Source organism: Marmota flaviventris, chromosome 3 (genome assembly GCF_047511675.1).
Source record: "Marmota flaviventris isolate mMarFla1 chromosome 3, mMarFla1.hap1, whole genome shotgun sequence".
Lineage (NCBI taxonomy): Eukaryota > Metazoa > Chordata > Mammalia > Rodentia > Sciuridae > Marmota > Marmota flaviventris.
Window position 1 is genome coordinate 30,322,588 of NC_092500.1, and position 23,791 is coordinate 30,346,378.

The following is a 23,791-nucleotide window of genomic DNA, read 5'->3' on the forward strand; positions in this document are numbered from 1 at the left end:
AATACAGCACAACATTACTTTCTCATACTTCTGTTATGTTTTTTACAAGAGTTAATCTGTTATTATATGTTTCAAAGTCTATGCACCGATTAAATATTTATTATAATTAAGTTGAATGAGTTATTAATATTAAATGGTCTCTTTCTAGAAAAGGGAAATCTTCAGAATTTAGAGCTCATACAGCTCCAGTTAGAAGTGTGGACTTTTCATCTGATGGCCAGTTTCTAGTTACAGCTTCTGAAGATAAATCCATCAAAGTATGGAACATGTTCCGCCAGCGCTTCTTATATTCCTTGTACCGACATACACACTGGGTACGCTGTGCCAAGTAAGTACAAAAAGTTTCATATAAGACTTCCACTCCCCACCTTTTTCTGCTGCAGCCCATGTTTGCTTCTTAACCTTGAGAAAGAGGATTGAAGATATATTCATTCAGTCACTCAGCAAATATTTACTGTGTGACAGCTATGTGCTGAGACCAATAGAAAACAAAGCACTCAAAATCACTTGCTCTCTGGGGCTGGGGATTTGGCTCAAGCGGTAGCACACTCACCTGGCATGCGTGTGGCCTGGGTTCGATCCTCAGCACCACATACAAACAAAGATGTAAAGATGTTGTGTCCGCCGAAAACTAAAAAATAAATATTAAAAATTCTCTCTCTCTCTTTAAGAAAAAAAAATCACTTGCTCTCATGGAACTTCATTCTAGACAGACAATTAAAATATTAGGACAATAGACACTGTATGTCAGATGGTGGTAAATAATATAGAGGGAAACAGAGCTGGGATGGAAGTGGGTGTGAAGTTTTAAATAGGTGTTCAGTGGTGGCCTCACAAAGCTAGGGGAAGGGAGGGGATGAAGCCTGAAGAATTTTGTGAAAGGAAGGGGGAACCTGGTGTTTGTTGGAGGAAAATCAAGGAGCTGGGAGCATGGAACTGGAGTAGGAAAGCCCTGCACAAGGACAGCTCTGACATGTACCTTAGTGAGAAGAGATGCCACTGTAGCATATTCCTTTCTCAGACTTCTACTTTCATGGGATGGGATCATCCTGACTGCTTCGTGGATAACAGACTGTCAAAAGAAGAGAGATGTTGTTAGGGAACTGTTGCAGTCCAAGTCCCTACCTGAATCCTTGCGGGGATAGTGGAGATTATGAGAAGTGGCTGGTTTGTAAATAGTTTGAAGTTACAACCAACAGTACTTGCTATGACATTAATGTGACAGAGGCAAGAAGGACTCCAGGATCTTTGGCAACAGTCTGATGGTAAACAAATGCTACTGTAGGCATTATTGTTAGCTGTCTGCTAATGGCCATGAAGCCCTTCCTGTGCATAAGGTACACTGCCAAAGTATTTCACACACCCATCTCATTTCCTTATCAGAACTTCCTGGGCAGGAAGGGCTCTTTTATTTACCCCACTTTGCAGATGAGGAAAGTGAGTTTCAAAGTTAAATTTTGTAATCATCTAGTTGAAAATAATAGAAACCCAGATAAATTCAGTTTCTCTTCCCAAGGTGGTTAATTAATTGGCTAATGTGTTTGATAATCTCAGAGTGGGGAAGGAAAGACTAGAACCAGGGACTTTGTCTCCTGTCTCTTGGCCTCTCCATATGGAGGCTTCATTCTGTCAATCACATCAGTACTGAGGCCACAGCTAGCTCCAAATCCTCATAGCTTTGTAAGTAGAGAAGAAAAAGCCCATCCTCTGTGCTTCTGCTAGAAAAGGGCCCTGGTGACTGGGCTCAGGTGACGTGTTGTGCCCATCCCTCCACCTGGCAGTGAGATGCTGAGGTTTCCTCAATTCATCTCCAATGCCTGACTGGGCCAGTTTCCTTGGCCAGAAGCAGTGTCGTACCCACTGTAAACTCTGGGTGTTGGGATAAAGGACAGTCTTCACAGAAGGGGTGCTTCACAGACATGGTCACTGGGAGTGTGGGGGGAGGAATTCACCCTTCACCCTCCCTGCTTGTGCCTGCTGTGTGAAATAGCATGCCAAGTGTCCCCAGGTAGGAAGCAGTAGAGTGGGAGTCCAAGTCCAGCTGGCTATCTGTTCTTACAGCCTATACTCTCCTCTGTTGTTTTGGTCTCAATGGGACATTGTTGCTCAGGAGGTGTTGATTATAACTTAGGATAATGAGCTGAGATAGAAAAGCATACTGTTTGTCAATAGATTTTTTTTTCCCTAAAGATCTCACCCACTTTTGGGCTCTGGCAATCTCAGTGTTATTTTTATATATAACGTATAGCGTGTGGTTAAGAACATGGATTCTGGACCTCAATATATAAGTCAAAACCCAAGCCTACCACTTATCAGCCATGTGACCTTTGGGGAAGTCACCTAACTTCTTAGTGTCTCAGTTTTCTTCCCTCTAAATTAGGATGATGATAACAGTAACCTACCACATAGGTTGTTAAAATATTTAAATGAGTAAATATAGAGATAGCACCTAGAATAGTGCCTCCCACATGCTGGTCACTACACAACTCTTAGCCATCTCTCTCATCACTATCACTGGACATCTTCCTGAGTTTTTAAAGACATTATGTAACTTGAGTTGATCATGACTCAAGTGCCCAAGTGTCCCTCACCAGAGTTCTTGGCAATAAGGAAAAACATTGAATATTGACTTAACTAAGCAAACAGAATGTTTCATTTACACTCTAATAATAGGTGCTATTTATCAAGTATATTCCTTCCAGAAAGAATGAAGGTGGTTTAGTTTATGATAACTCTCAGATAATATATATATCAGTCATTGGAAGAAATGGGGAAATGAAGCAGCCTCCCTGGAGGAATGTACTTTGATAAATAATTTGCTTAAATTTAATGATTAAGGATTTCATCTTTTTGACCACTTTATATATGTGCCCTACAGCATTCTTGAATTCTTTCTTATATGTTTATTATAATCTTTCTTCTTGACTCCTCTTATTGTAGTTAGAACAGGACAGTACAGATGAATGACTAGTTGGCCCAAGTGACCACTCAGGCCCCCAGACTATTTATTCATCTTCCTGTGAGAATTTAACCTTGATGAAATCATCCTAATCCAGGACTTTCTTCTAAAAATCTACAAGACTTAAAGTCCTTTTTTCAGACTGCATCCAGAGGTGAGAAAACTCAGCAGGAACTGAGTCATGCTTAATAAATTTAGCAGACTCTGAAACAAACCAGATGCCAGTTTACTTATTTAATGATAGTGGTAACTGCAAGAGGGCCTAGAACTTTTGCATGCCTTAATTAGGGCCTTCTTACTTTGCCAACAGAGTCAGAATGTAATCAGAGGTTGTTTAATGAGGCCTGGAACTATAAAGCAAGAGGAGTTTGTTGAAAAAATCTTGATGGATATTTTCCTCATGTTCAAAAGTGAGATGGGCCCACCTTTCCCCCACACCTGCTAGGATGATGCATGACTGTTTCTGCTGGTCAGGTACAATCCAGTGGCCAGAAGGGAGACCTGCCCACTGACTCTGCCTCCTGCTGTTGCTGGACACCTCCTGTCTGTGGATATAGTATCTTCCATGGATTCAGTATCACTGTCATGTGATCCTGGCCACTTAGCTAACCTCTCTAGGCCTTAGTCTGCTCCTTTATAAAATAGGTATGAGGAGGTACTTTCATCATGTAGTCATTTTTGAAGATTAAAGTTAATGAAGAGTCAATTAATGTTAACTATTAGCTGCTCTCATGTTTCAGTTCTTCCTGATAGAGATTTTGTAGTTCCTTGTAGGTGGTATTCAAGTCATTTCACACATTTGCACCTAGTTTTGGTAATTTGCTACTGTCAGTAGCTACTATCACCTGTTGAATGCACTTTATGTATTTGACTGCCAGAGGGTAACTTTATTAGTAAGTAGTTGGATCTGCAATTTCTGCTATTTAATTGGAGTTCATAGTCATTTAAATGTATGTAACTATGATTAGACATAAGTCTACCATCTTACTGTTTTCTATTCCATTTGGTTTTTGTTTCTTTATCTTCCTTTTGTACTGAGTATTTCTTTGTATCCCATTTTATCTCCTCTACTGACTTTTTAGCTTTTTTCTTTGTCCTATTTTTGTGTTCTGTGGTAACCTCTAGAGGTTATAGTATGCTTTCTTATCACAGTCTACTCTTAAATTAATTTTGTGATATTTTATATATAATATTTCAAAAAATATATTCACCAGAAAACAAGTCTGCCAGCCCCTTGAGCTTGGATTTCCTGGCCTCCAGAGCTGTGAGAAATAAATTTACATTATTCATAAGGCCTAGTGGTATTTTGTTATACAGCCCAAATGGGCTAAGACTTTGTTCTATTCTCTTCCGCTTTGTATTATCTTTTTTTGTGAGGGCAACAGTCATGTTTACTGTAATGTATATGTATCTTTTTATTCTGCTGCTCTAAGATCTTTTGTTTTTAGCAATTTGACCACGATGGACCTAGGAATTATTTTATTGCAGTTTATTGAACTATTTGGATCTAAAAATTGTTATTTTTCCATCATATTTGGAAATATTTTTGTTATTTTATTCATATATTTTTCTTCCTTAATTTGTTACCACTTTTTGAGATTCCAAATTCGCATATTTGGACCACTCGTCATCATCCCATAGTTTATTGAGACTTGTTCATTTTTTCAAACTTTTTTTTTTCCCTGTGCTTAGTTTGCATAGTTTCTTTCACCTCTCTTCAAGTTCACCGGTCCTTTCTTATGTAGTGTTCAGGCTGCTGTTAAGCTTATTCATTCATTTCTCTGGTGAGGTTCCCAATTTATTCATTCATGATGCCCATCTTTTCCCTTAAATTCTTGTACATATTTGCAAAAATTATTTTACATCCTCATCTGCTAATTCTAACATCTATGTAGTTTAGTTTCCAAGTGAAAATTTCCTTCTTTGTATGTCCTGTGATTTTTTTATTGTGTTCCCAAACATTGTTAAATGTTTGAGAATACATATTCTGCTGTCATTGTCTAAAAAGTATTGTTTTGTTATGATAAGGAACTAACTTTCTGTTGACCCAGCTAGATTCTGCTGAAAAACTGAGCTTTTGTAGAAAGGATTTAGAGTAGCTTTTATTTGTGGGGTATAGTGCCATTGAACTTTCTAGGGTCTCAACTGAATGCCTCGTGGTCAGCAAACTGTGGATAGAACTTGAGCATCAGAGCTGAGATGTAGTTCTTCCATACAGCACTTGCCTAACATGCATGAGGCCTTGAGTGTGATCACCAGCACCATGATAGAGAAAAGAATGAATGAATTTGGGAGTTTTGAATTCTGATTTCTGTTTCGCTGCCCAGTAAGACTGCTATTTTCTTGGGCTCTACTTCCATGTACCATAGTTTGGAAAGTACTCCCAAGGAAGAAATCTGGTATGAAATGGATTTTATGGTCATTTCACACATTTCTTGTCTTTCAAGATTCCCAGCTCTAAATCTCTTTCCTAGTGCTTAAAAATAGTTGCTTCATGTATTTTGCCCAGTTGTATGATTTTTATCATTGAGGAGCAAGTCTGATAACCATTACTCTCCCCACCATGGCCAGAACTGGAAGTTCTCTTAAAGGAAATTCTCTTAAAGGAATCTAAGGAGCTAATTTCAAGTTTACATGGATGTACTATATAAGCGTGTAAGAATAGCCATGAAAAATATTGACAAGAACAAAAATTTAAAAGAAACTTGTCCAACCAGCTCTTGAAACATACTATAAAATTATAGTAATTAAAATATGGTCATAATGGTATAGAATTTAAAAAAATAGGTCATGGAAAGCTCAGAAGCAGACTCATGTATATATGGGAACTTGTTTTAGATAAAGATGACATTTCTAATTAGTGGGAAAGTCTACAAACTATTTAATATGTTTGTTTTGTTTTGTTTTGTTTCAGTGCTGGGGATTGAACCTGAGCTTTGCACATGCTAGGCAAGCTCTCTACCACTGAGCTACATCCCCAACCCTTAATATGTAATGAAGATAACTAGATTTCTATTTGGAAAAATATAAAGTTGGGTGTTTATTTCATACCATGTATTTTACAAAATTGTATATGAATTAAACAGGCAAACATTAAAAATTGGCTAAGTGATACCACTCCCAGGGAATGTTCAGGGTATCTAAATGAATGTAGAGGATCAGCAGAGTCATTTCTTCATTTAGTATAAAGATTTTAAATGTGTGCCATGGGCTTACATAATTAAATTTCTGTGTCTGTTTGTGTGTCCAGTACTTACCCTCCTCCTCCTCTTCCTCCTCCTCCTCCTCTTCTTCTTCTAGCTTTAAAAGGCCATTTATTAATCTTAAATATTTACAATTCATACAATAAAATATTTACCAGTTTATTACTGATGGATTATGTTGTTTGGAAGAGGATTCACCTGTTACCTTTATCACTTTTATTTCTGATGGTTGAGAATTGCAGGTTATTTTTAACTTCTTACAGTCTTCTTTGTAGATGTTTTAAACCACAGTCATCTGGCCTTCTTAGAAAATTTCTATGACAGCCCAATTACAGGCTTTCTATAAAATTTTCCATCTCTGGCTGAGGGTGGTGATGCCTGTAATCCCAGCAGCTCAGGAGGCTGAGGCAACAAGTTTGAGGCTAGCCTGGGCAACTCAGCAAGACCCTGTCTCAAAACAAAAAAAAGAAAAAGGGCTAAGATGTAGCTCAGTGGTAAAGCACTTGAGCTCAATCCCCACTATCAAAAAAACAAAACAAAAAACAACCTTCACATCTTTGAAAAGAAGTTCCTTGCTTTTGTTAGCCACTGCCACATAACAGCTCCTAAATAATTATTGTGAAAAGCACATTCCAACACAAGTGATGATGACATGAGTAACTTTCAAATGTATGCCAGTATTATCCCAATGGAAAAAGTACAATACATGGCAATGATTATATAATGGAAAACTAACTAGAATTTCTTCAAGAAACATGATAATGGGAAACATGGAGGCAGAGTGAGGAGTATTTATGAAGAATTTCTCAGAGTTCTGATATGTAGACTTAAATAACAAAACCCCCTCCAGGCTGAACAGCTGCTTTGTACACATTGTTAGACAACCAGATGAAAACTTTTTAAAGCTTTAAGAAAATTACTATAAATTACTTTATAGCTTGTGTTTTGCATGGTTCAAAAATGCTCATAATGCTATAATTTAGTTTTACATGAAGATATAAGAATAATAAATATTGCCATGCATACCTTGGTGACATTTGAAAAACTCACAAATAACTTGAAATGCGATCTAGGGAAATTTTTCTACATACTTAATGTTAACTACGGAGGACTCAAGCAAGTCCACAGGTTTTTAAACTGTCGGCAAACTGAAAAAGCTTCAAAATAAGCCCAGCTGAATGCCCTTAAATGGCAGATTGAAAAATGTAATTATAAGGGAGGGAGAATAATATAAGCTAAAACTGGAATGCAAACATCTTTTTCGATACAGGTTTTCTTTGAAAAGGTTTGTGAACTAACAGGATCCTTTCCCAAGGGCATGTTGGAAATGCAGGAAGGGACATGACAGAACCTGGGAACCCTTCCTTAGGCAACTTCCTATATTTCAGTTTCCTGACACACCCCTGGGTAAGACTCCTGTGATTAAAAAGACTAGATCAGCTTTTAGAAAAGCCTGCCAGGTTCCTCATTAAAGCTGAAATTATACACTTGAGAAAGGTGGTCTGAGGGGTAATTGAATGATGGAAGCCAGTTGGGTCACTGTTCTTCATTGAGAGCCGACTGCAGGCTCAGAGCATGTTCGGAATACCTTATGTAATCCAGGGCGTGCCTGCATTCCCCCCAGGTCCAGATCTTCAGGTCATGTACAGAGGCACTTAGCAGCTTGTAGGTGCCATTCAGATTGAGGATGGGAGAAGCAAAGTGTTTGTAGACCTTTTTGGTTGGCTCTGTGTTGAAATCCCCATAAACTATCAGGGGAATCTTGGCACCTTGGGTGATGTTCTGCAGGTTATGGAGAAGGTCACAGCCCTGAGTGGATTGAAACCGCTCCCAGGCAGTGCATGCTTTACAGTAGGTGACAACAATGCAGAACTGTCCTCCTGATTTCCTTGCACTCTAGGGTCTGAGCAATGGTCACCTGATTGGTTTTTAGCATTGTGGCTGTCAGCCTGATTGGCACTGTTGACAAGTTTGAATCGGTTTTGGAGAAAAAATAAGGCACATCCATCTGGTCCATTGTTGTATTTGACATCTAGACAAGGTGACTAGGGCTTCAGGAAAAAGGTACCTTGATAGCCCAGTCAACTGAGGAGCAGATGAAAGTGTCAAAACAGTGGTCTACCTCTTGTAGGCACAGTATATCGGGCTGGTAAGCAAGGATTTCCTCCAGTCTAAGATAGTTCCTCTCTTCCCACTTGAGAGCTTCAGCAGGGCATTGTACAAAGTTGTCCTTGCCTTCTCCAAGAGCTTGGGTGAGGATGTTCCATTGCATGACCCTAATGGGTGAGTGGTTATTGGGGCAATCTGTCCTCAGATCCACAAAGTCCCTCTGGAACTGGGAAGATAAGTACAGCCCTGCTCCTAGCTCTTTAGGATCAATGGGCTCCAGATGTTCTGAGTCAGGTGACACCAAATACTCTAGGTGCTGAGAAGCAGTGCTGCTGTTCAGTGTCTTGGCGAGAGCACTGTAGAGTCTGCTTGTGCCTTTTCCCATGGGGCATGCTCTCTGGGAACACGACCTCTCAGCACCAAGGGTCTTGGGAGCGGGACAATCTCGGGCAGGGGAACCCCAGTACTTTCTATGAAGTTATTATACGTGGCTACAGAGACAGTAGCCATTAGTGCCAGAAGAAATGAATAGTTGAGTTTTCTGGACTAACCATTGTTTATGACCATGTATCTTAATTTAAATTAATATTTAAAAATAGTTGTCCTACTGGGAAATATACTCGCACTTTTAAAATATATATTAGTGTTGGGCTGGGGATGTGGCTTAAGCGGTAACACGTTCACCTGGCATGCATGGGGCGCTGGGTTCAATCCTCAGCACCACATAAAATAAAATAAAGATGTTGTGTCCACCAAAAACTGAAAAATAAATATTAAAAACTTCTCTCTTTCTCTCTCTCTCCCTCTTTAAAATATATGTGTATATATATATATGTATGTATGTATATATGTGTATATATATATATGTAGTTTAAAAAAATTTTTTTTGAAATTTATTTGTAAAAATATCGGAGTTTTGTTGCAGTCATTCCTCAACTAGGAATTTATACTGAATAAGTCCTTTTTTGTATTGAAAGTTATTGTTGTCAGTGTAATTTCAGAAATTAGAAAGAACCAATTTGCCAAATTAAAAAACCAATTAAAGATATTTAGATTATTATGTAGCCATTAAAGTAGTGGTATATAGAAGTTATGGCATGAAAAAATGTTTACATGAGGAGCACAATTCAGAATTTATGATTATAGTATAAAAGACTATACATGAGCAAAAGATAAGGTTCTGATCATTCATAAAATATTAAGTGTGATTGGATTTGGGTGATGAGATTCTGAACTTTTAGCCTTTTTAATATTTACCAGTTTTTTTAAAAATGATTTTTCTTTAATGATGAAGACATTTATGATTTTAAATATATGTACAGGTACAAAATTTATCTTCTTTTAGTTGCATTAGAACTGTTCTCAAAGTTTAAATTACTGTAGCCCTATATATTTTAAGTGGTGTATATTGTGATATACATGTTTCTTTATGATGTCCTTAGAGAAAAACAAGTAGAAATTAATGATGAGAGAACTTTTCCAACATTATTGCTTATCCTGCACTAATTTTAGGGGGAAGGAGATGGGCTTTTGATTTTCATTCGGTAGTATTACAAGTGAGCTTTTGACCTTCTGAATTACAAAGATTTTTTTTATTATGGTAAATATATATAGATGCTTCTCTGTTTTTGATGGAATTACATCCCAATAACCCAACATAAGCTGAAAACATTAAGATGAATATATCTCTAATACATCTAACCTACTGCACACTCTAGCATCATAGCACAATATGTTGTAGATTGTCAGTTGTTCCCCTGGTCACTGCATCGATGCCTAGGAGCTGCAGTGAACTGCTGCTGCCCAGCATAGAGACAATTTGTACCTCATATTTCTAGCCTGGAAAGAGGTCAAAATTTGAAGAATCATTTCTACTGAATGCATGGCCTTCACACTATTGTATAGTTGAAAATCATAAATCCAGCCATCATAAGTCAAGGACCATCTATATAACCATTACCATTTACCATTTTAACCATTTTTATGCATACAGTTCTATGGCATTAAGTGTATTCACATTGTTGTATCCAACAAATTAAAAATATTTTAAACATTAGCTTTCATTGGCTATATATAATATTAAATTAGTCTCTATTCTTTTAAAATAATTTTTAATTCCCTAAATACTTACCAAGGAACTTTTCAGTGCCAGACACTGTGTTGGGATATAACTATGAATGAAGCAGGTATGGCCTCTCTCATCTTCTGTTGAGGGAAGCAAACAGAACACTCAGTGGCGAATGTGATGTAAATGTGAATCTGGGCCACTGTGAGACCACATCCTGGAGAGCTAACCTATTTGGGGCAGGTGCTAGTACTGAGGAAGGCTTCTGAGGAAGTGACACTGAAGGATATATAAAATCCTATTGTGTATTTTAAACTATGTAAAGAATGGGGAACAGGGTTTGAGACACTAGGAACAGCATGTGAGGACCTAAGAGAAGATGGCACAGTGCCAGGAAGAGTAGGGCAATGAAGATGAGACAAGAGGCCGGTCCAGGAGGACCTACTGCAAGTCATGGGAAGGATGTCAGACTTTTGCTCAAGGCAGATATGAAACCATTGAAGGGTTTAAGCAGAAAAGTGACCCAGTTTTAGATTTAAAGATCACTTTTGTTGCTGTGGAGATCAGAAGACTGAAGGGCCACTTATGGTAAAAGGAGTCAAGACCTGATAATGGATTGGGATGTGGGGAATTGGAAGGAAAAGAAGAAACAAGCAGAACTCCTCCTAGGTTTCTGAATTGAGAAACCCATTCACTGAGAAAGAGAATGCTGAAGGAGCAGAGGGGTAGGAAGATTAGGACTGATTGGCTAGTTCAGTGTTGGAAGCACCTGCAGGATACCTGAGAGGAGATGCCCAGGGGTCACTTGTACTCATGGCTAGAGATCCCAAGAAAGAAGTCTTTGCACATAAACAGTAAATGACCCAACAACCTATTAGCATGTTTCGTGGTACATTTGTTCTTTTTATATTATTTTCATTTGCTTTTTTGTCCCTTAGCTGTTGTAGGAATTAATCCTGTTAACTACATTCAACAGATGGTTTCTCTTCTAATACTGACCAACACTTAAAAAAAAAAAAATCACTTTGTTGATTGCCTTGAATTTCACCTTCCATAAGTAAACACCAAATTCTGTTAAAGCAGACTTTGAGACTGCCAAATTTTTTAATGCATATATGAAAATTTTAGGTCTGAATACAATCCAGACTCCCTCATTATGCCTATATATTTGTGAGTTTCACAAGATTTCATGGTCGGCTGGTTGTAGTTCTAGCCCTAGAATTCAGGACTCTGCTTACTGGGCCATCTTATTTTACTACCTTTGACTGTTTCTCTTCCTATTGAAAATCTGTTGGCTTCGGAGTTCCTCATGCTCATGATTTGTTTCTTATGAGACATGGAACAGTAACTGCCTTGTTTCATCTTAGAATCCTGAAGCCTGGAAATATGTTTTCATAGAAAATTTATTTTAATGATAATAAATTTCCAAAGCAGAATTGGGACTGTAGCTCAGTGTTAAGAGCTCTTGTCTATGCACATAGGCAATATTTTATATGCTGTTTCAGGAACCTCATAGACTCCAAGTTAAAGAACTTGTGTTATATAATTTGGGCTACTCTCAAGGACATGTGAACCAGTTTTTCTAGAAAAAAGTACAAGATTGTCCTCATTCTCTTGAAGGATTACTTCAGTTGACTTCACAGGTGCCTTTCAGACAGTCCCTGTCTGCTGATCCATTAGTCACCATTGACTAATATCCATGTTGGTGACACACTCTCAGGAAGTTTTAAAGGCGTCTGGGTGGTACTGAATTGGATAGTCAGAAATCTGCTAATTCTTAATAGAAATTTTATATCTTAAATTTTATATCTTAACATTCTTGAAATTAGCAGCTCTATGAGAGGCCTGGTTTTTGTTGTTGCTGTTTTTTTTATGCTAATCTATTTTTGATGTCTCAGATTACAAATAAAAGGGAAGAGGAGATAGAAACCACCATTTTTACTTTCAACCCCTCCAAAGGTTAAGAAACAGATGCAGGAATTGTAGTATATAGAGAAGGGCAAAGGCCTTAACCCTGACACTCGCTGTGGGTGTATTATGTTGAACATGGAAACTCACTCCCTCTGGTACGGGTTTCTCTCAGCCTCCACCTCCACTCATCTCATTCTCATCTCTGTCTCTGGGTTGGATCAAACCCAGGGATGCTTTACCATTGAGCCACATCCCCAGCCCTTTTTTATTTTTTATTTTGAGACAGGGTCTTGCTAAGTTGCTCAGGGCCTTGCTAAGTTGCTGAGGCTGGCTTTGAATTCATTATCCTCCTGCCTCAGCCTCACAAACTGCTGGGATTACAAGGGTGCACCACCATGCCTGGCCCCCACTTATCTCTTTGTGTGTGGAAATTACTCCCAGACTTTGAACCCTTCTGCTCAGAATGATTTTTAGCTAATCAAGATCACCTGCTTTTCCTTATTCACAAGTTTCTTTAAAATTCTGTTTCTTCAGAGAAGCTTCTGTTGACAAATTACAAATTTTTTTTGGTATTTTTGGGTTTTTTTTGTGGGTTTTGTTTGTTTGTTTGTTTGTTTGTTTTCTTGTTTTTAAACTGGGGATTGATCCTAGTTCTGAACCACTTTCCCAAGTTCTTTTTATTTTTCATTTTGAGATAGGGTCTCATTAAGTTGTTTAGGTCCTCGCTAAGTTGCTGAGGCTGGCTTTGAACTTGTGATCCTCCTGCCTCAGCCTCCTAAATTGCTGAGATTACAGGCATGCGCCACCATGCCTGGCTTGGTACATTTCTTGTATCACTATCTAAATTATATCTTTTATATGTCCTCCTACCTCCCTAGAATGAAAGCTTCATGTGAGCAGGGAGCTTATTAATCTTATTTACAACTGTATTTCTGTTATCCAGGGTCCTGCCTGTGCTGGCTACTGGCAGGTGCATAGTAAGTCTTTGAATGACTCAGTGAATGAATATCTCCCCCCTAAAACTCCTCAAGGACAGGAACCATGCTTGTTCTCCTTACAGCCTGTGGCAGCACACATGCACTTTTATTAAAGTATGGTTTGGGCCCTCTTAAGCTCACTGCCTTACCATATCCATCTACTTTAGAACAATCTGTGGTTTCCACAGAAGCCACCTGGAACTTTCAGTGTTCTAGATAATTTGGGAAGTTGAAAACACTTTTTTTTTTTTTTTTTGTCAGAGACTTTAGCAAATTAGTTCTGAAGTTGGGCTATGGAAACAGCCTGGTTCAAACCTGGTTCAAACTCTCCTTACTGACCACATGACTGGCAGTTCCCTAAACTTCATGTGCCAAGTTTATTCAAATGTAAATCAAGACAAGCAATAGCACCTTGTTTTATAGGATTATTTTGAAAATTAAATTAGTTGCTATAGGTAAAATATTAAGAACCATTCTAGAATGCCCATGTGCTCAATAAATGTGAGTAGGATAATAATGTGATGATAGAGGTAGGATATGCTCTGAAATTTCTGTACTTTGTTATTATATGATCATTCCATTTTATTAGACATTTTTCTTTATTGTTTTCTCAAAATGGCATCATTTAGAAATATTTTCATGATTCAACTATTCACATTGTCATTTTTTTAAAAAGAAGAAACAATTTGATTCCTGCATTAGTTATTTTTAGTTATCATGCTAAGTTTATTTTCATGTGGCTACTGAGTAGATTTTTCTTCCCCAGAGTTTCTATAAGTTTCCTCTAGTTAGTGCATTTCTGTAATATTATTCTCTATATTTCTTTTATTTTTATTTTCTTATACTTTTTCTGGAGAAAAAGATTAATAAAATACTATCAGTTATAAAATCAGATGGATTTTATACAGCATGGAAGATTAACTTACAAGACTATTTTCATGAATTTTGAAAGATTATTTCACATAGACCTTAATTATATTTCTTTTTTTTTTTTTCCTTCTTCTTACATGGTGAATCATAAATGCCAGATTCAAAGTTTCTCTCAGGAAGAATTATTTTTAGGTCAACCTTAAGAGTGGGATGGGGGTGTTGGTGCAAAAAGAAACTTCCAATTATGTTCCACACCCTTAATTAATGACTTACAATAATCTGGACTCTGGGTGTAGAAGGAAACTATAAAGGAAATTGAAATGTGATCAGCCTATGACTTAAATCTGTTTTTTGTTTTTGGTATTGCTGAATGTTAAAAGTAAACATACCTATTCATAGTTTCCTAATAGTCAAAAATTTCTTTCATTTTCTGTTTGGCCCTCTTTAAAAAAAAAAAAAAAAAAGGGTCTGAGAAGAACAGACAGCTGAAAAGCAGTAAGCAGTGGAGGAGGTGTCTGAGATCTTCCTCGTGTTTGCTAATAGAGCCTGTGGGGATAGGTTTGTCCATGAAGGAGCTTCTCTCCTGTCTACACGAGTTGTCCTACTTTCAGTCCACTGGAGCTCTCTGGCCTCCCCACATCCTGGAAGTTATAGGATTGAGGAGTTAGTTTCTTTTTTGGTTGATATCACTTAATTTAATTCTCACCAATCCCTTTCTTACAAAAAGCTTTGCTAAAGATTGGTAGGATGAGTAGAAAAGGCTCTCTTGAGTCATATGGATAACAATGAAAAATGACAGAAAAAGAAGAAAGAAATACAGTACTTTAAAAATACAAGGTAGTTGGCTTGGAAGGTGTGCAGAGTTGAATAAAAAACTAAATACCATAAAACTAAATTATTTGAGTAAAAGAATAAAAAGAAAATTGGTTAGTCTACATAGCATATTTTGACCTTTCAAGGTTTGTTAATATTGTTCATCATATGATATTTGGTTAGAAAGATGCTGGTTGCAAAACTTGGCCCATGGTGCGGTAAAAGTAGCCTGGTGTGCCATATGTACAGCGTGACTTGGTAACTGTTGGGAACTTTTTACAAACAGAATCTTATTTCCTCTGCTTTCTAGATTTTCACCTGATGGAAGATTAATTGTATCATGCAGTGAGGATAAAACTATTAAAATATGGGATACCACAAATAAGCAGTGTGTTAATAACCTCTCAGATTCTGTAGGGTAAGTCCCTTCCTTTGTACATGTTTGTATGGGTCAGTTTGCTAAGGAGACATGTCATTGTAGCATTTTTAAAAAGAAATGAGGATAGGGAAGGGAAATATAGAAGCTCATTAGATTAGACAAAGGAGAATAAAGGGAAGGGAGGAGTAATGGGAATAGGAAAGATAATAGAATTAATTGGACATAACGTTTCTATACTCATATGAATACACAACCAGTGAAACTCCACATTATGTTCAACCACAAGAATGGGATCAAAATTGTAACGGGTTGCACCCCATCATGTACGTATAATATGTCAAAATATGCCCTACTTCATGTATATCTAAAAACAACAAATAAAAAAAAGAAATAAGAGTAAAGAAATCAAAATATTGGTCCATCTTAATCTTTCCTCTTAGATTTGCAAATTTCGTGGACTTTAATCCTAATGGTACATGCATAGCTTCAGCAGGTTCTGATCATAGTGTAAGGATCTGGGATATCAGAGTGAACAAGTTACTCCAGCATTATCAAGGTAAGTCAGCTAACAAAAGCATCAGGTTCTGAATGCTGCACTGGAAGCACCCATTCCCCTCTTTGGTATAGTTTGGCTCTCTACATGGGGGTCAGGGGCTGCCTTTGAATTGCGTAGTAGCTCCCATCAATAGTAGAAGCAAGAGGGAAGAGGAAGGTAAAGGGATTTTAAAAAACAATGTTAGGGCTATTTAAAAAGAAGAAGTTACTGTTTGGTTTTCAAACTCTAGTTAGCTACTTTGTGTGAGAAGTCAGGTTTAGAAATTGACATTGAATTCTGAATCTCAAAAGAGTTATATGAGTCCAACTAGATATCATAACTGGTAGAAAACAATTTCCTACTGTGCCTATGTATTGAAACTAAAAGAGAAGTGAGTTAGTTTTCTTGGCTTATATTAGAATTATATAAATCCACAGTGTTATTGCACCTGAGTATAATAATAGCTATTGCTTACTCATTGTTCACTATGTAGCAGACTCTGTGCTAAGTCCTCACAGTATTCCTAATAGGTATCATATTTCCTCCATTTTTAAGGTAAGGAAATTGAGTCTTAAAGACAGTAACTTTCTTAAATAATTGCTAGAACTGTCTTAGATCTTTCTGCTGACAAAGTGCAAGGAAGAACCAAGTTTTGATCACTGCATTGTACTGCCTCCTATTGGAAGGATGGTATCTAGAAATGAATTCTCAGACTCGGTGGCAGGATTTTGCCTTTCACATATATCTCTACACTCTGTACCCTTAATCCCAACCCCCTAATTGGTTATTAAATTTAATTTGAGGCTAGGTTATATACCTTATATGAGCTGTTTGCAATTAACTCTTAATTATATAGGTGATATAGCCAAAGACTATACAGTTATGTGGTCAATAAGATTATCTTTATAACTCACTTCTCGTTTAGTTTCAATACATAGGCACAGTAGGAAATCGTTTTCTACCAGTTATATATGATATCTAGTTGGACTCATATAACTCTTTTGAGATTCAGAATTCAATGTCAATTTCTATACCTGACTTCTCACACAAAGTTATTCTGTCTCATTAACTGGAAGCTTAATGTTGGGTATGGTCAAAATATTTATCTTAGGTATAAAAAATGTTGGTGTTATGGGAAAATGGCCTGTAATTGATTCTTGTTTTCAAACTAAAATTGCTATAAGGTAAAAAGGGCTTTCTTTTGCCTTGTAACACACACAGAATTATGTATGTTATAGTCCATATGTATAATTATTATAAAGAAAAATAAATTGTATTGAAATGCAGCTATGGGGCTGGGGATGTGGCTCAAGCGGTAGCACGCTCTCCTGGCATGCGTGCGGCCCAGGTTCAATCCTCAGCACCACATACAAACAAACATGTTGTGTCCGCCGAAAACTAAAAAATAAATATTAAAAAATTAAAAAAAAGAAATGCAACTATGAAGATATTAAAGATCATATGACATAATAAAAAAATAATTGTTCCCTTAATTTTTTGCTTTGATTTTCTACAAATTAGTTCACAGCTGTGGAGTTAATAGTATATCATTCCATCCTTCGGGTAACTATCTGATCACTGCCTCTTCAGATGGTACACTTAAGATTCTGGATCTCTTAGAAGGAAGACTCATATATACACTTCAAGGACATACGGTATTATTAAGATTTTTGCTTTTTAAATAATATGTATTTTAAAATCTTGATCCATTTTATTATATGCCTTTATTGTTTTTCTAGGTTGTAGCATACTTTGCCATTATCACCAAACCAAAAAAAAAAAAAAAAAAATTATTTCCAAGACTATGTTTTTTTGCTCTAGAAATAACTCTTAGAAACACCATTTATTGTAATTCTTGTCAAAATCAATATCTTTCAATGACCATTAAGTAAATGGCACTGTCTTCATCAGTATGTGGTACACTGTGACTAGTTAAATGCTGGTGGGTAAGTTTATTTATTACTTCCGATCTTTCTATCATGTGGAGCCTGTTTCACTAGCTTTAATAGCCTCCCACACCCCTTGCTTCCTCTGATTGGTGAGTTCAGCAGGAGAACCCTGGTAAGGTAGCCTAGCAGTTTCACTCTCCAGCCTTAGTAGTGAGCCTGACTTCACTGTTTTTCTGTGATACTTCTTAGGAGAGAGTTGTCCTTATCCAGTGTTGCCTGTGACTCAGTCAAACCTGGCTCATTGTGGGCATCAGTTCTAGAAAGCCTTACATAAAAACCACATTCTCTTTCTATAAGCTTTTGTTAGTTTTTTTTTTTTCTTTCCTTTTTAAAAAGGTAATATTTTTCCTCCCATATGCCTCATTTCTTTCTTATTTCTCAATGTGCTTAGAACCAAGTAGGGAAGAGGAATTAAGAATTTTTTAAAGTATATAAAGTATTCCTCCTTTATAGGTAAATATTCAGACTTCTCTGATTTTTTAATAACATTCTCTCTCTCTCTCTCTCTCTCTCTCTCTCTCTCTTTTTAATTATACTAGATACTTCCTTTTAACCAAGTATAGGCTGTTTAGGTAAAAAAATAGAGTGAACTTTATGGGGTTCTTTCCACCATTGTATTTCCTGCCTTGCTTTGCTTTATCGTTTGTTCTGTTAAGGGGAAGCGTAAGTAGACTAACCAGCTCAGATATATGCATACATATAAACTTAAGCTGAATAAACACAACCCATAAAAGTGGACAAGGACTTAAATATTCATGAAAGAAGTACAAAATAATGAAAAAGATAAACTATTTCAGAGAAAAACACTATACATGAAGATGGAATTTTTCATATTCTGAAGATGAGGGTGTTGATGAAGCTTTAATATTCTTAAGTCTGGAATGGTCTATTGAAAAATACCAAATGTTTGTCCCCCAAACTTGTCTTATATAGGTTAAAGGCATATTAAAATGAACAGAACATATTAATATTTGAGAGGAGAAAATAATCCCTCTTATCTTGACTGAAGACTGACCTGGAGGCCATGCATCTGACAGCTATGCTGAATGCGGTGCTGAATGCATCCCTCACCTGTGAATCCCTTATTCCTCACCTAGGTGGTGGCAGTAACTGCCACACTGGCTTCCAGTCATTCACTCTTGCTCCAGTTCTTCATTATCACAGTTGTGCTATTGATTTTCACAGTCACATCTCTCCTATCTATGCCCTGCTTTTAGTAGCTCACAACTGCCTACTTCAGAAAGGAGAACTCATTTCCCATTGTGTTCAGGAAATGACCTTTATTTATGTAGGCTCCTTCCCATCACCTACAGATTTATCATTCAATTTCTGCTAAGTATTCAGTTAGTTGACTACAGAATATAAAGGCAGAAGATCTTAGCAGAAATTCTGATTAACTTACACATGTACAAACTTGTCTTTAAAGGAGATTATTTTTATTTTTTACTAATTGTTAGCATTCCTTTTTTGTTTAGTATTATTTAATTGGGTTTTAATTGAGTTGGTTCTTTGTCTTTCTTCTGTAAGCATTAGTTTCTAGAAACTAGATATGTTCTGTCAGACTTACTGCATAAGTACTCTATATAAATTATGATGAAAAATTGGTACTCACAGTCTTCTTTGCCCTCAGGAAGCGTTACCAGTGTTTCTTTTGTCTCCCTTTATGTCTCAGGGACCTGTATTTACTGTTTCATTTTCCAGAAGTGGAGAGCAATTTACATCAGGAGGTGCAGACACACAGGTTTGTACATCTTTCCACTCTCTCTTTGATGGGATAGAGGAATTTGATTTGAATAAAGCAATCTTTGACCTCAATTGGGATTTTTATGGCCAGCTAGTTTGTGTATGTTAAGATGATTAGCCATGGGTTTATATTTCAATTTAGTGACAGGAAGTCTGCTATCTCATAGCTGAAACAGTTCCAATTATAATAGTTTTTGGAATTCAGCAGTTATTTTCTTTTGCTGATTTCACACTTAATTATGCATGTAACTGACACGGAATGTGTAGTTTTATGGTATAGTGCTTTTGCTTGGATTATTTCCAAATCTTTTTCTATATATCTTGTTTTTGTGGAAAACAAATGTTAAGCTTCTTGAGGGTGATAAGTATTAATCATTTATGAAGCTTATTTGCATTTATTTGAAATGGCCAAAATTATTTATAGTCAGATTTATTAAATAAAGTAGATGATCTAATCAAAAGCATGGTTTGGACTTTTGGGAAAACAAGAGAATTTTAAGTTAATATAATATTATCTTATTATGAATTTTAAGGCAGACATGAAAGCAACTTGAAATACTAAATTTCTCTCCCCACTATGTCTAAAAAAGTATTGAGAAACAGTAACACTGCTGAAATATACATGCATGTGAGTGTGTATATGGAGATAGATATATATCCTTTTTGACTAATTTGAGGGACAATTCTGTATATTTGGCTTCTTATAAATAAGTCATTTATGTTGTTTATACATTGCAAGCAAATAACTACCAACATTATTGACTTTTTTATAGGTCTTATTGTGGAGGACTAACTTTGATGAATTGCATTGTAAAGATATTAATAAAAGAAATCTCAAAAGACTGCATTTTGATTCACCACCACACCTGCTTGATATTTACCCAAGAACACCACATACTCATGAAAGAAAATTAGAGACTGTTGAAGTGAGTATTTTGTGCATATTTGTCCTACAGTTTGGAGCTTTTACTCAAGTAGGTGTTTGAAATTATATTTAGTTATATAAAACCTAGTCCTGCCCTAAAATAGCACCACTTTGAGAAAGCCTATTGTTTTTACTAATAAAACTATATGCATGTGGTAGTGTGTAATAATGTGAAAGCCTTTTATATTCACTTCGTGAAGGCCTTGAAATAAAGCTAAAAATTGTGTGACAATAATAGAAGATAAGAAATGAAATCTAAGGCCTCAGGTGACTGTGTGGTCTGGCTGGCCTCATATTCGAGACATTTTTAGGGAGGTCATCATATGATGTATGTCATGGGACTGGGAATAAAGGGTACAAATTTTCTTAACAGTTGTTGAAATAGGTACCTTAAAACCCTTCTATAGTTAAAAAAAAAGAAAGAAAGAAAAGAAAATCTTATGACCAGAAAAAGAAGAGAGTTAAGCATAAGCCTAATAACTAAAACCATTTTATTACTTGCCTACATATATTTTTGGGTATATAATTATTTAACTCTAGTTTTGTGTGTTTGTTTTGTTTTTCTCAATACTGGGGGTTGAAATCAGGGCCTTGCACATGCTAGGCAAACACTCTACCTGCCACTGAACTTCACCTGAGCCCTTTACCTTAGAGTTTTGTTTATGTGTTCCCTTAGGTCATATAGATTTACATATGCTCTCTTCAAAGAGAAATTCTTTGCTGGATATTTAGCTGGTGTTAGCCTGCTGATTGCCATTTTGTATAATTCTTCTTAATCTCTTTTCTTTCCCAAGAGCTGGTATCAGAAATCACTATTGCCTGTTTATCTTTTTATCTGATTCTTTTTCTTTTTTAAAACCATTTAAGAGATTTTCTTTGCATTTAGAGTGGGTATTTTGAGTTCTGAAAGTTGTTCCTGAGTGGCAATGCACAGTAGCCTGTCACTATTTCAGGCTGTGTTCTCAAGTCTGTGGTCTTCCACATCAATTTCTTCTTCCTCCTCTTCTCCCACTTCTTCCTCTTCTACTTCTTCCTCTTCCTCTCTTCTTCTCTTCCTCCTCCTCCTCCTCCTTCTCCTCCTCCTCCTTCTCCTCCTTCTTCTTCATCTTCCCTCCTCCTTCTCCTCTTCTACTTCTTCCTCTTTCTCTCTTCCTCTTCTTCTTCCTCCTCCTCATCCTTCTTCTCTTTCTCCTTCTCTTCCTCTTCCTCCCTCCCCCTTCCCTCTTCCTTCTCCTCTTCTTTTTCTTTTTAATATTTTTAAATTGTAGATGGACAGAATAACTTTATTTTATTCATCTATTTTTATGAGGTACAGAGGATCAAACCCAGTGCCTCACTTGTGCTATGTAGGCATTCTACCACTGAGCCACAACCCCAGCCTCATCAATTGCTTTTTTAAATTTTGATTTCCTTAGTCTTGATCCTCTCTGTTACCTCAGGCATTTCTGTTGGCCTCAGTTGTACAAGTGTATCTATGTTTTTTTCTTTCATAATTTTTAAACTATTTTTAAAATTTTGTTTAATCCATCCGTATCTTTGGATTTCTGTCATAGTTTTTCCTTGATTGTATTGATTTTCAATTATTTGCTATAATTTTCTTCCTCTTTTTCTTCTGACAGTCTTTCTGTTCTTCTAAAGAATTAGCCATTGTGCTTCATTACTTTTTTTTTTTAAAGAGAGAGAGACAGAGACAGAGAGAATTTTTTAATATTTATTTATTTTTTTACTTTTCGGTGGACACAACATCTTTATTTTATTTTTTATGTGGTGCTGAGGATCAAACCCAGCACCCTGCGCATGCCAGGCAAGCGTGCTACCGCTTGAGCCACATCCCCAGCCCTTCATTACTTCTTTATGCTACTTCTTATATCATTTTTTTCTTCTGTTTTTTGAAAGAAAGAATATAATTTGCTTGTTGTTCATCTCAGTTTTTATTCAATGTCTTCAGCTGTAGGTATATTTATTGATCCCTGCAATTACGTATGTTTATATAAAATAAAGGCGAGCTATATTTTAATTTAACTTGAGTATCCTTATGTTACTAAGGCTGATTGTATTAACTTTTGATATCTTAGCATTTCTGTGGCTTGGCTGGGCATGATCAGGAAAGAGATACCCTATTCCCCTATCATCTACTTAGCCACCTCACCAGAGTGGTGAGGCCGGGCCTAGATCTCCTCATTCCTATTCAATATTTTCAATGCACAGTGCTATCTCAACATAGAGATGCAGGCCATTTTCTCTGTGATTTACTGGCAGCCCATGTCCATTTAAGAAAGCTAGACTTTCTTTAAAATGTCAATAAGTTGTCTGAGTAGCTCTGACCTGACTGTACAGCCAGAAAGCTGAAAAATCCACCTGGGTTGTTTAGTATTTCGAGGTCAGGACGACCCAGGCCATGCAAAGCCTCTCTCAACTGTATTTTTCAAATGTAAACTTAAAAATTCTATTAAGAACTGACTTTTCATTCTGGAATTAGAGTTCACTTGTACTACAGAAAGACCATTGTGATTGAGGGGTGTTTGTTATTGTTCTTTTTGTTTTACCTTAAGGAAGTCAACCTTATATATATAGTTTAAATTATCTTCAAACTCTCATTACTGCTTGAATTTAAGTACATGGCTTAGTTTTGTAAATCCTATGATATGAATTGCCAAGAAACTAGTAAGAGTCTGCATATGAACATCTAATTGTTCAGGGTTTTTTGTTTGTGTTTGTGTTTTTGATAAAAATTTCATAATAAAGCAGAGGATAATAATTATATTATATAATTATATTATCAGAAAATTATTAATTGCCAAATTGTTGTTTTTTCTTTTATTTTGTGGTTTTCTATTTATTTATTTATTTATTTTCCTTTTCACTGTGTGTGTGAGGATAGGGGGTTGGGGGGATGGTACTGGGGATTGAACCCAGGGCAGTCTGCCCTGAGCCCATCCAAAGCCTTTTTAAATTTTTATTTTATTTTATTTTTGAAATAGAGTCCCAAGCCTTCTGAGTAGTTAAGATTACAGGCATGCACTACTGCCCAACTCAAATTGTTTTTTTAAACACTTTACTTCAAATTAAGGCATATGGAAATCTCCAGAGCCAAAAATCTATTTAATTTAAAACTTTCACTTAGAATGAAAGAGTATGAATCAGGATAGAAATTGTGCAGTGTCAATTTATGATTAATAAACTATAGTGCTTGTAGAAGGTCAAGGTTTTTACTATGAGGTACTTCCTCTTTTCATGTGATTTAATTTTTTTTTAATTTTATTTTTTAGTTGCAGTTGGACACAACATCTTTATTTCACTTATTTATTTTTATGTGGTGTTGAGGATCAAACCTAGGGTCTGATTTAATTTTT

General features: G+C 36.4%; 1 protein-coding gene and 1 pseudogene across 2 annotated transcripts in view; one reads left to right on the forward strand and one right to left on the reverse strand.

Annotated features, from left to right (window-relative positions):
* Poc1b (POC1 centriolar protein B) overlaps positions 1-23,791 on the forward strand; it is an 85,824-nt gene that overhangs the window by 25,902 nt on the left and 36,131 nt on the right. For both annotated transcript variants that reach the window (XM_027955437.3, XM_027955512.3), the window contains 6 exons: positions 149-328; positions 15,218-15,325; positions 15,727-15,842; positions 17,343-17,476; positions 19,443-19,511; positions 20,287-20,439. In XM_027955437.3, coding sequence (XP_027811238.3) covers positions 149-328; positions 15,218-15,325; positions 15,727-15,842; positions 17,343-17,476; positions 19,443-19,511; positions 20,287-20,439 — 760 coding nt within the window. The remainder of the gene's footprint in view (positions 1-148; positions 329-15,217; positions 15,326-15,726; positions 15,843-17,342; positions 17,477-19,442; positions 19,512-20,286; positions 20,440-23,791) is intronic.
* LOC114088281 (nocturnin pseudogene) lies at positions 7,606-8,686 on the reverse strand (annotated as a pseudogene).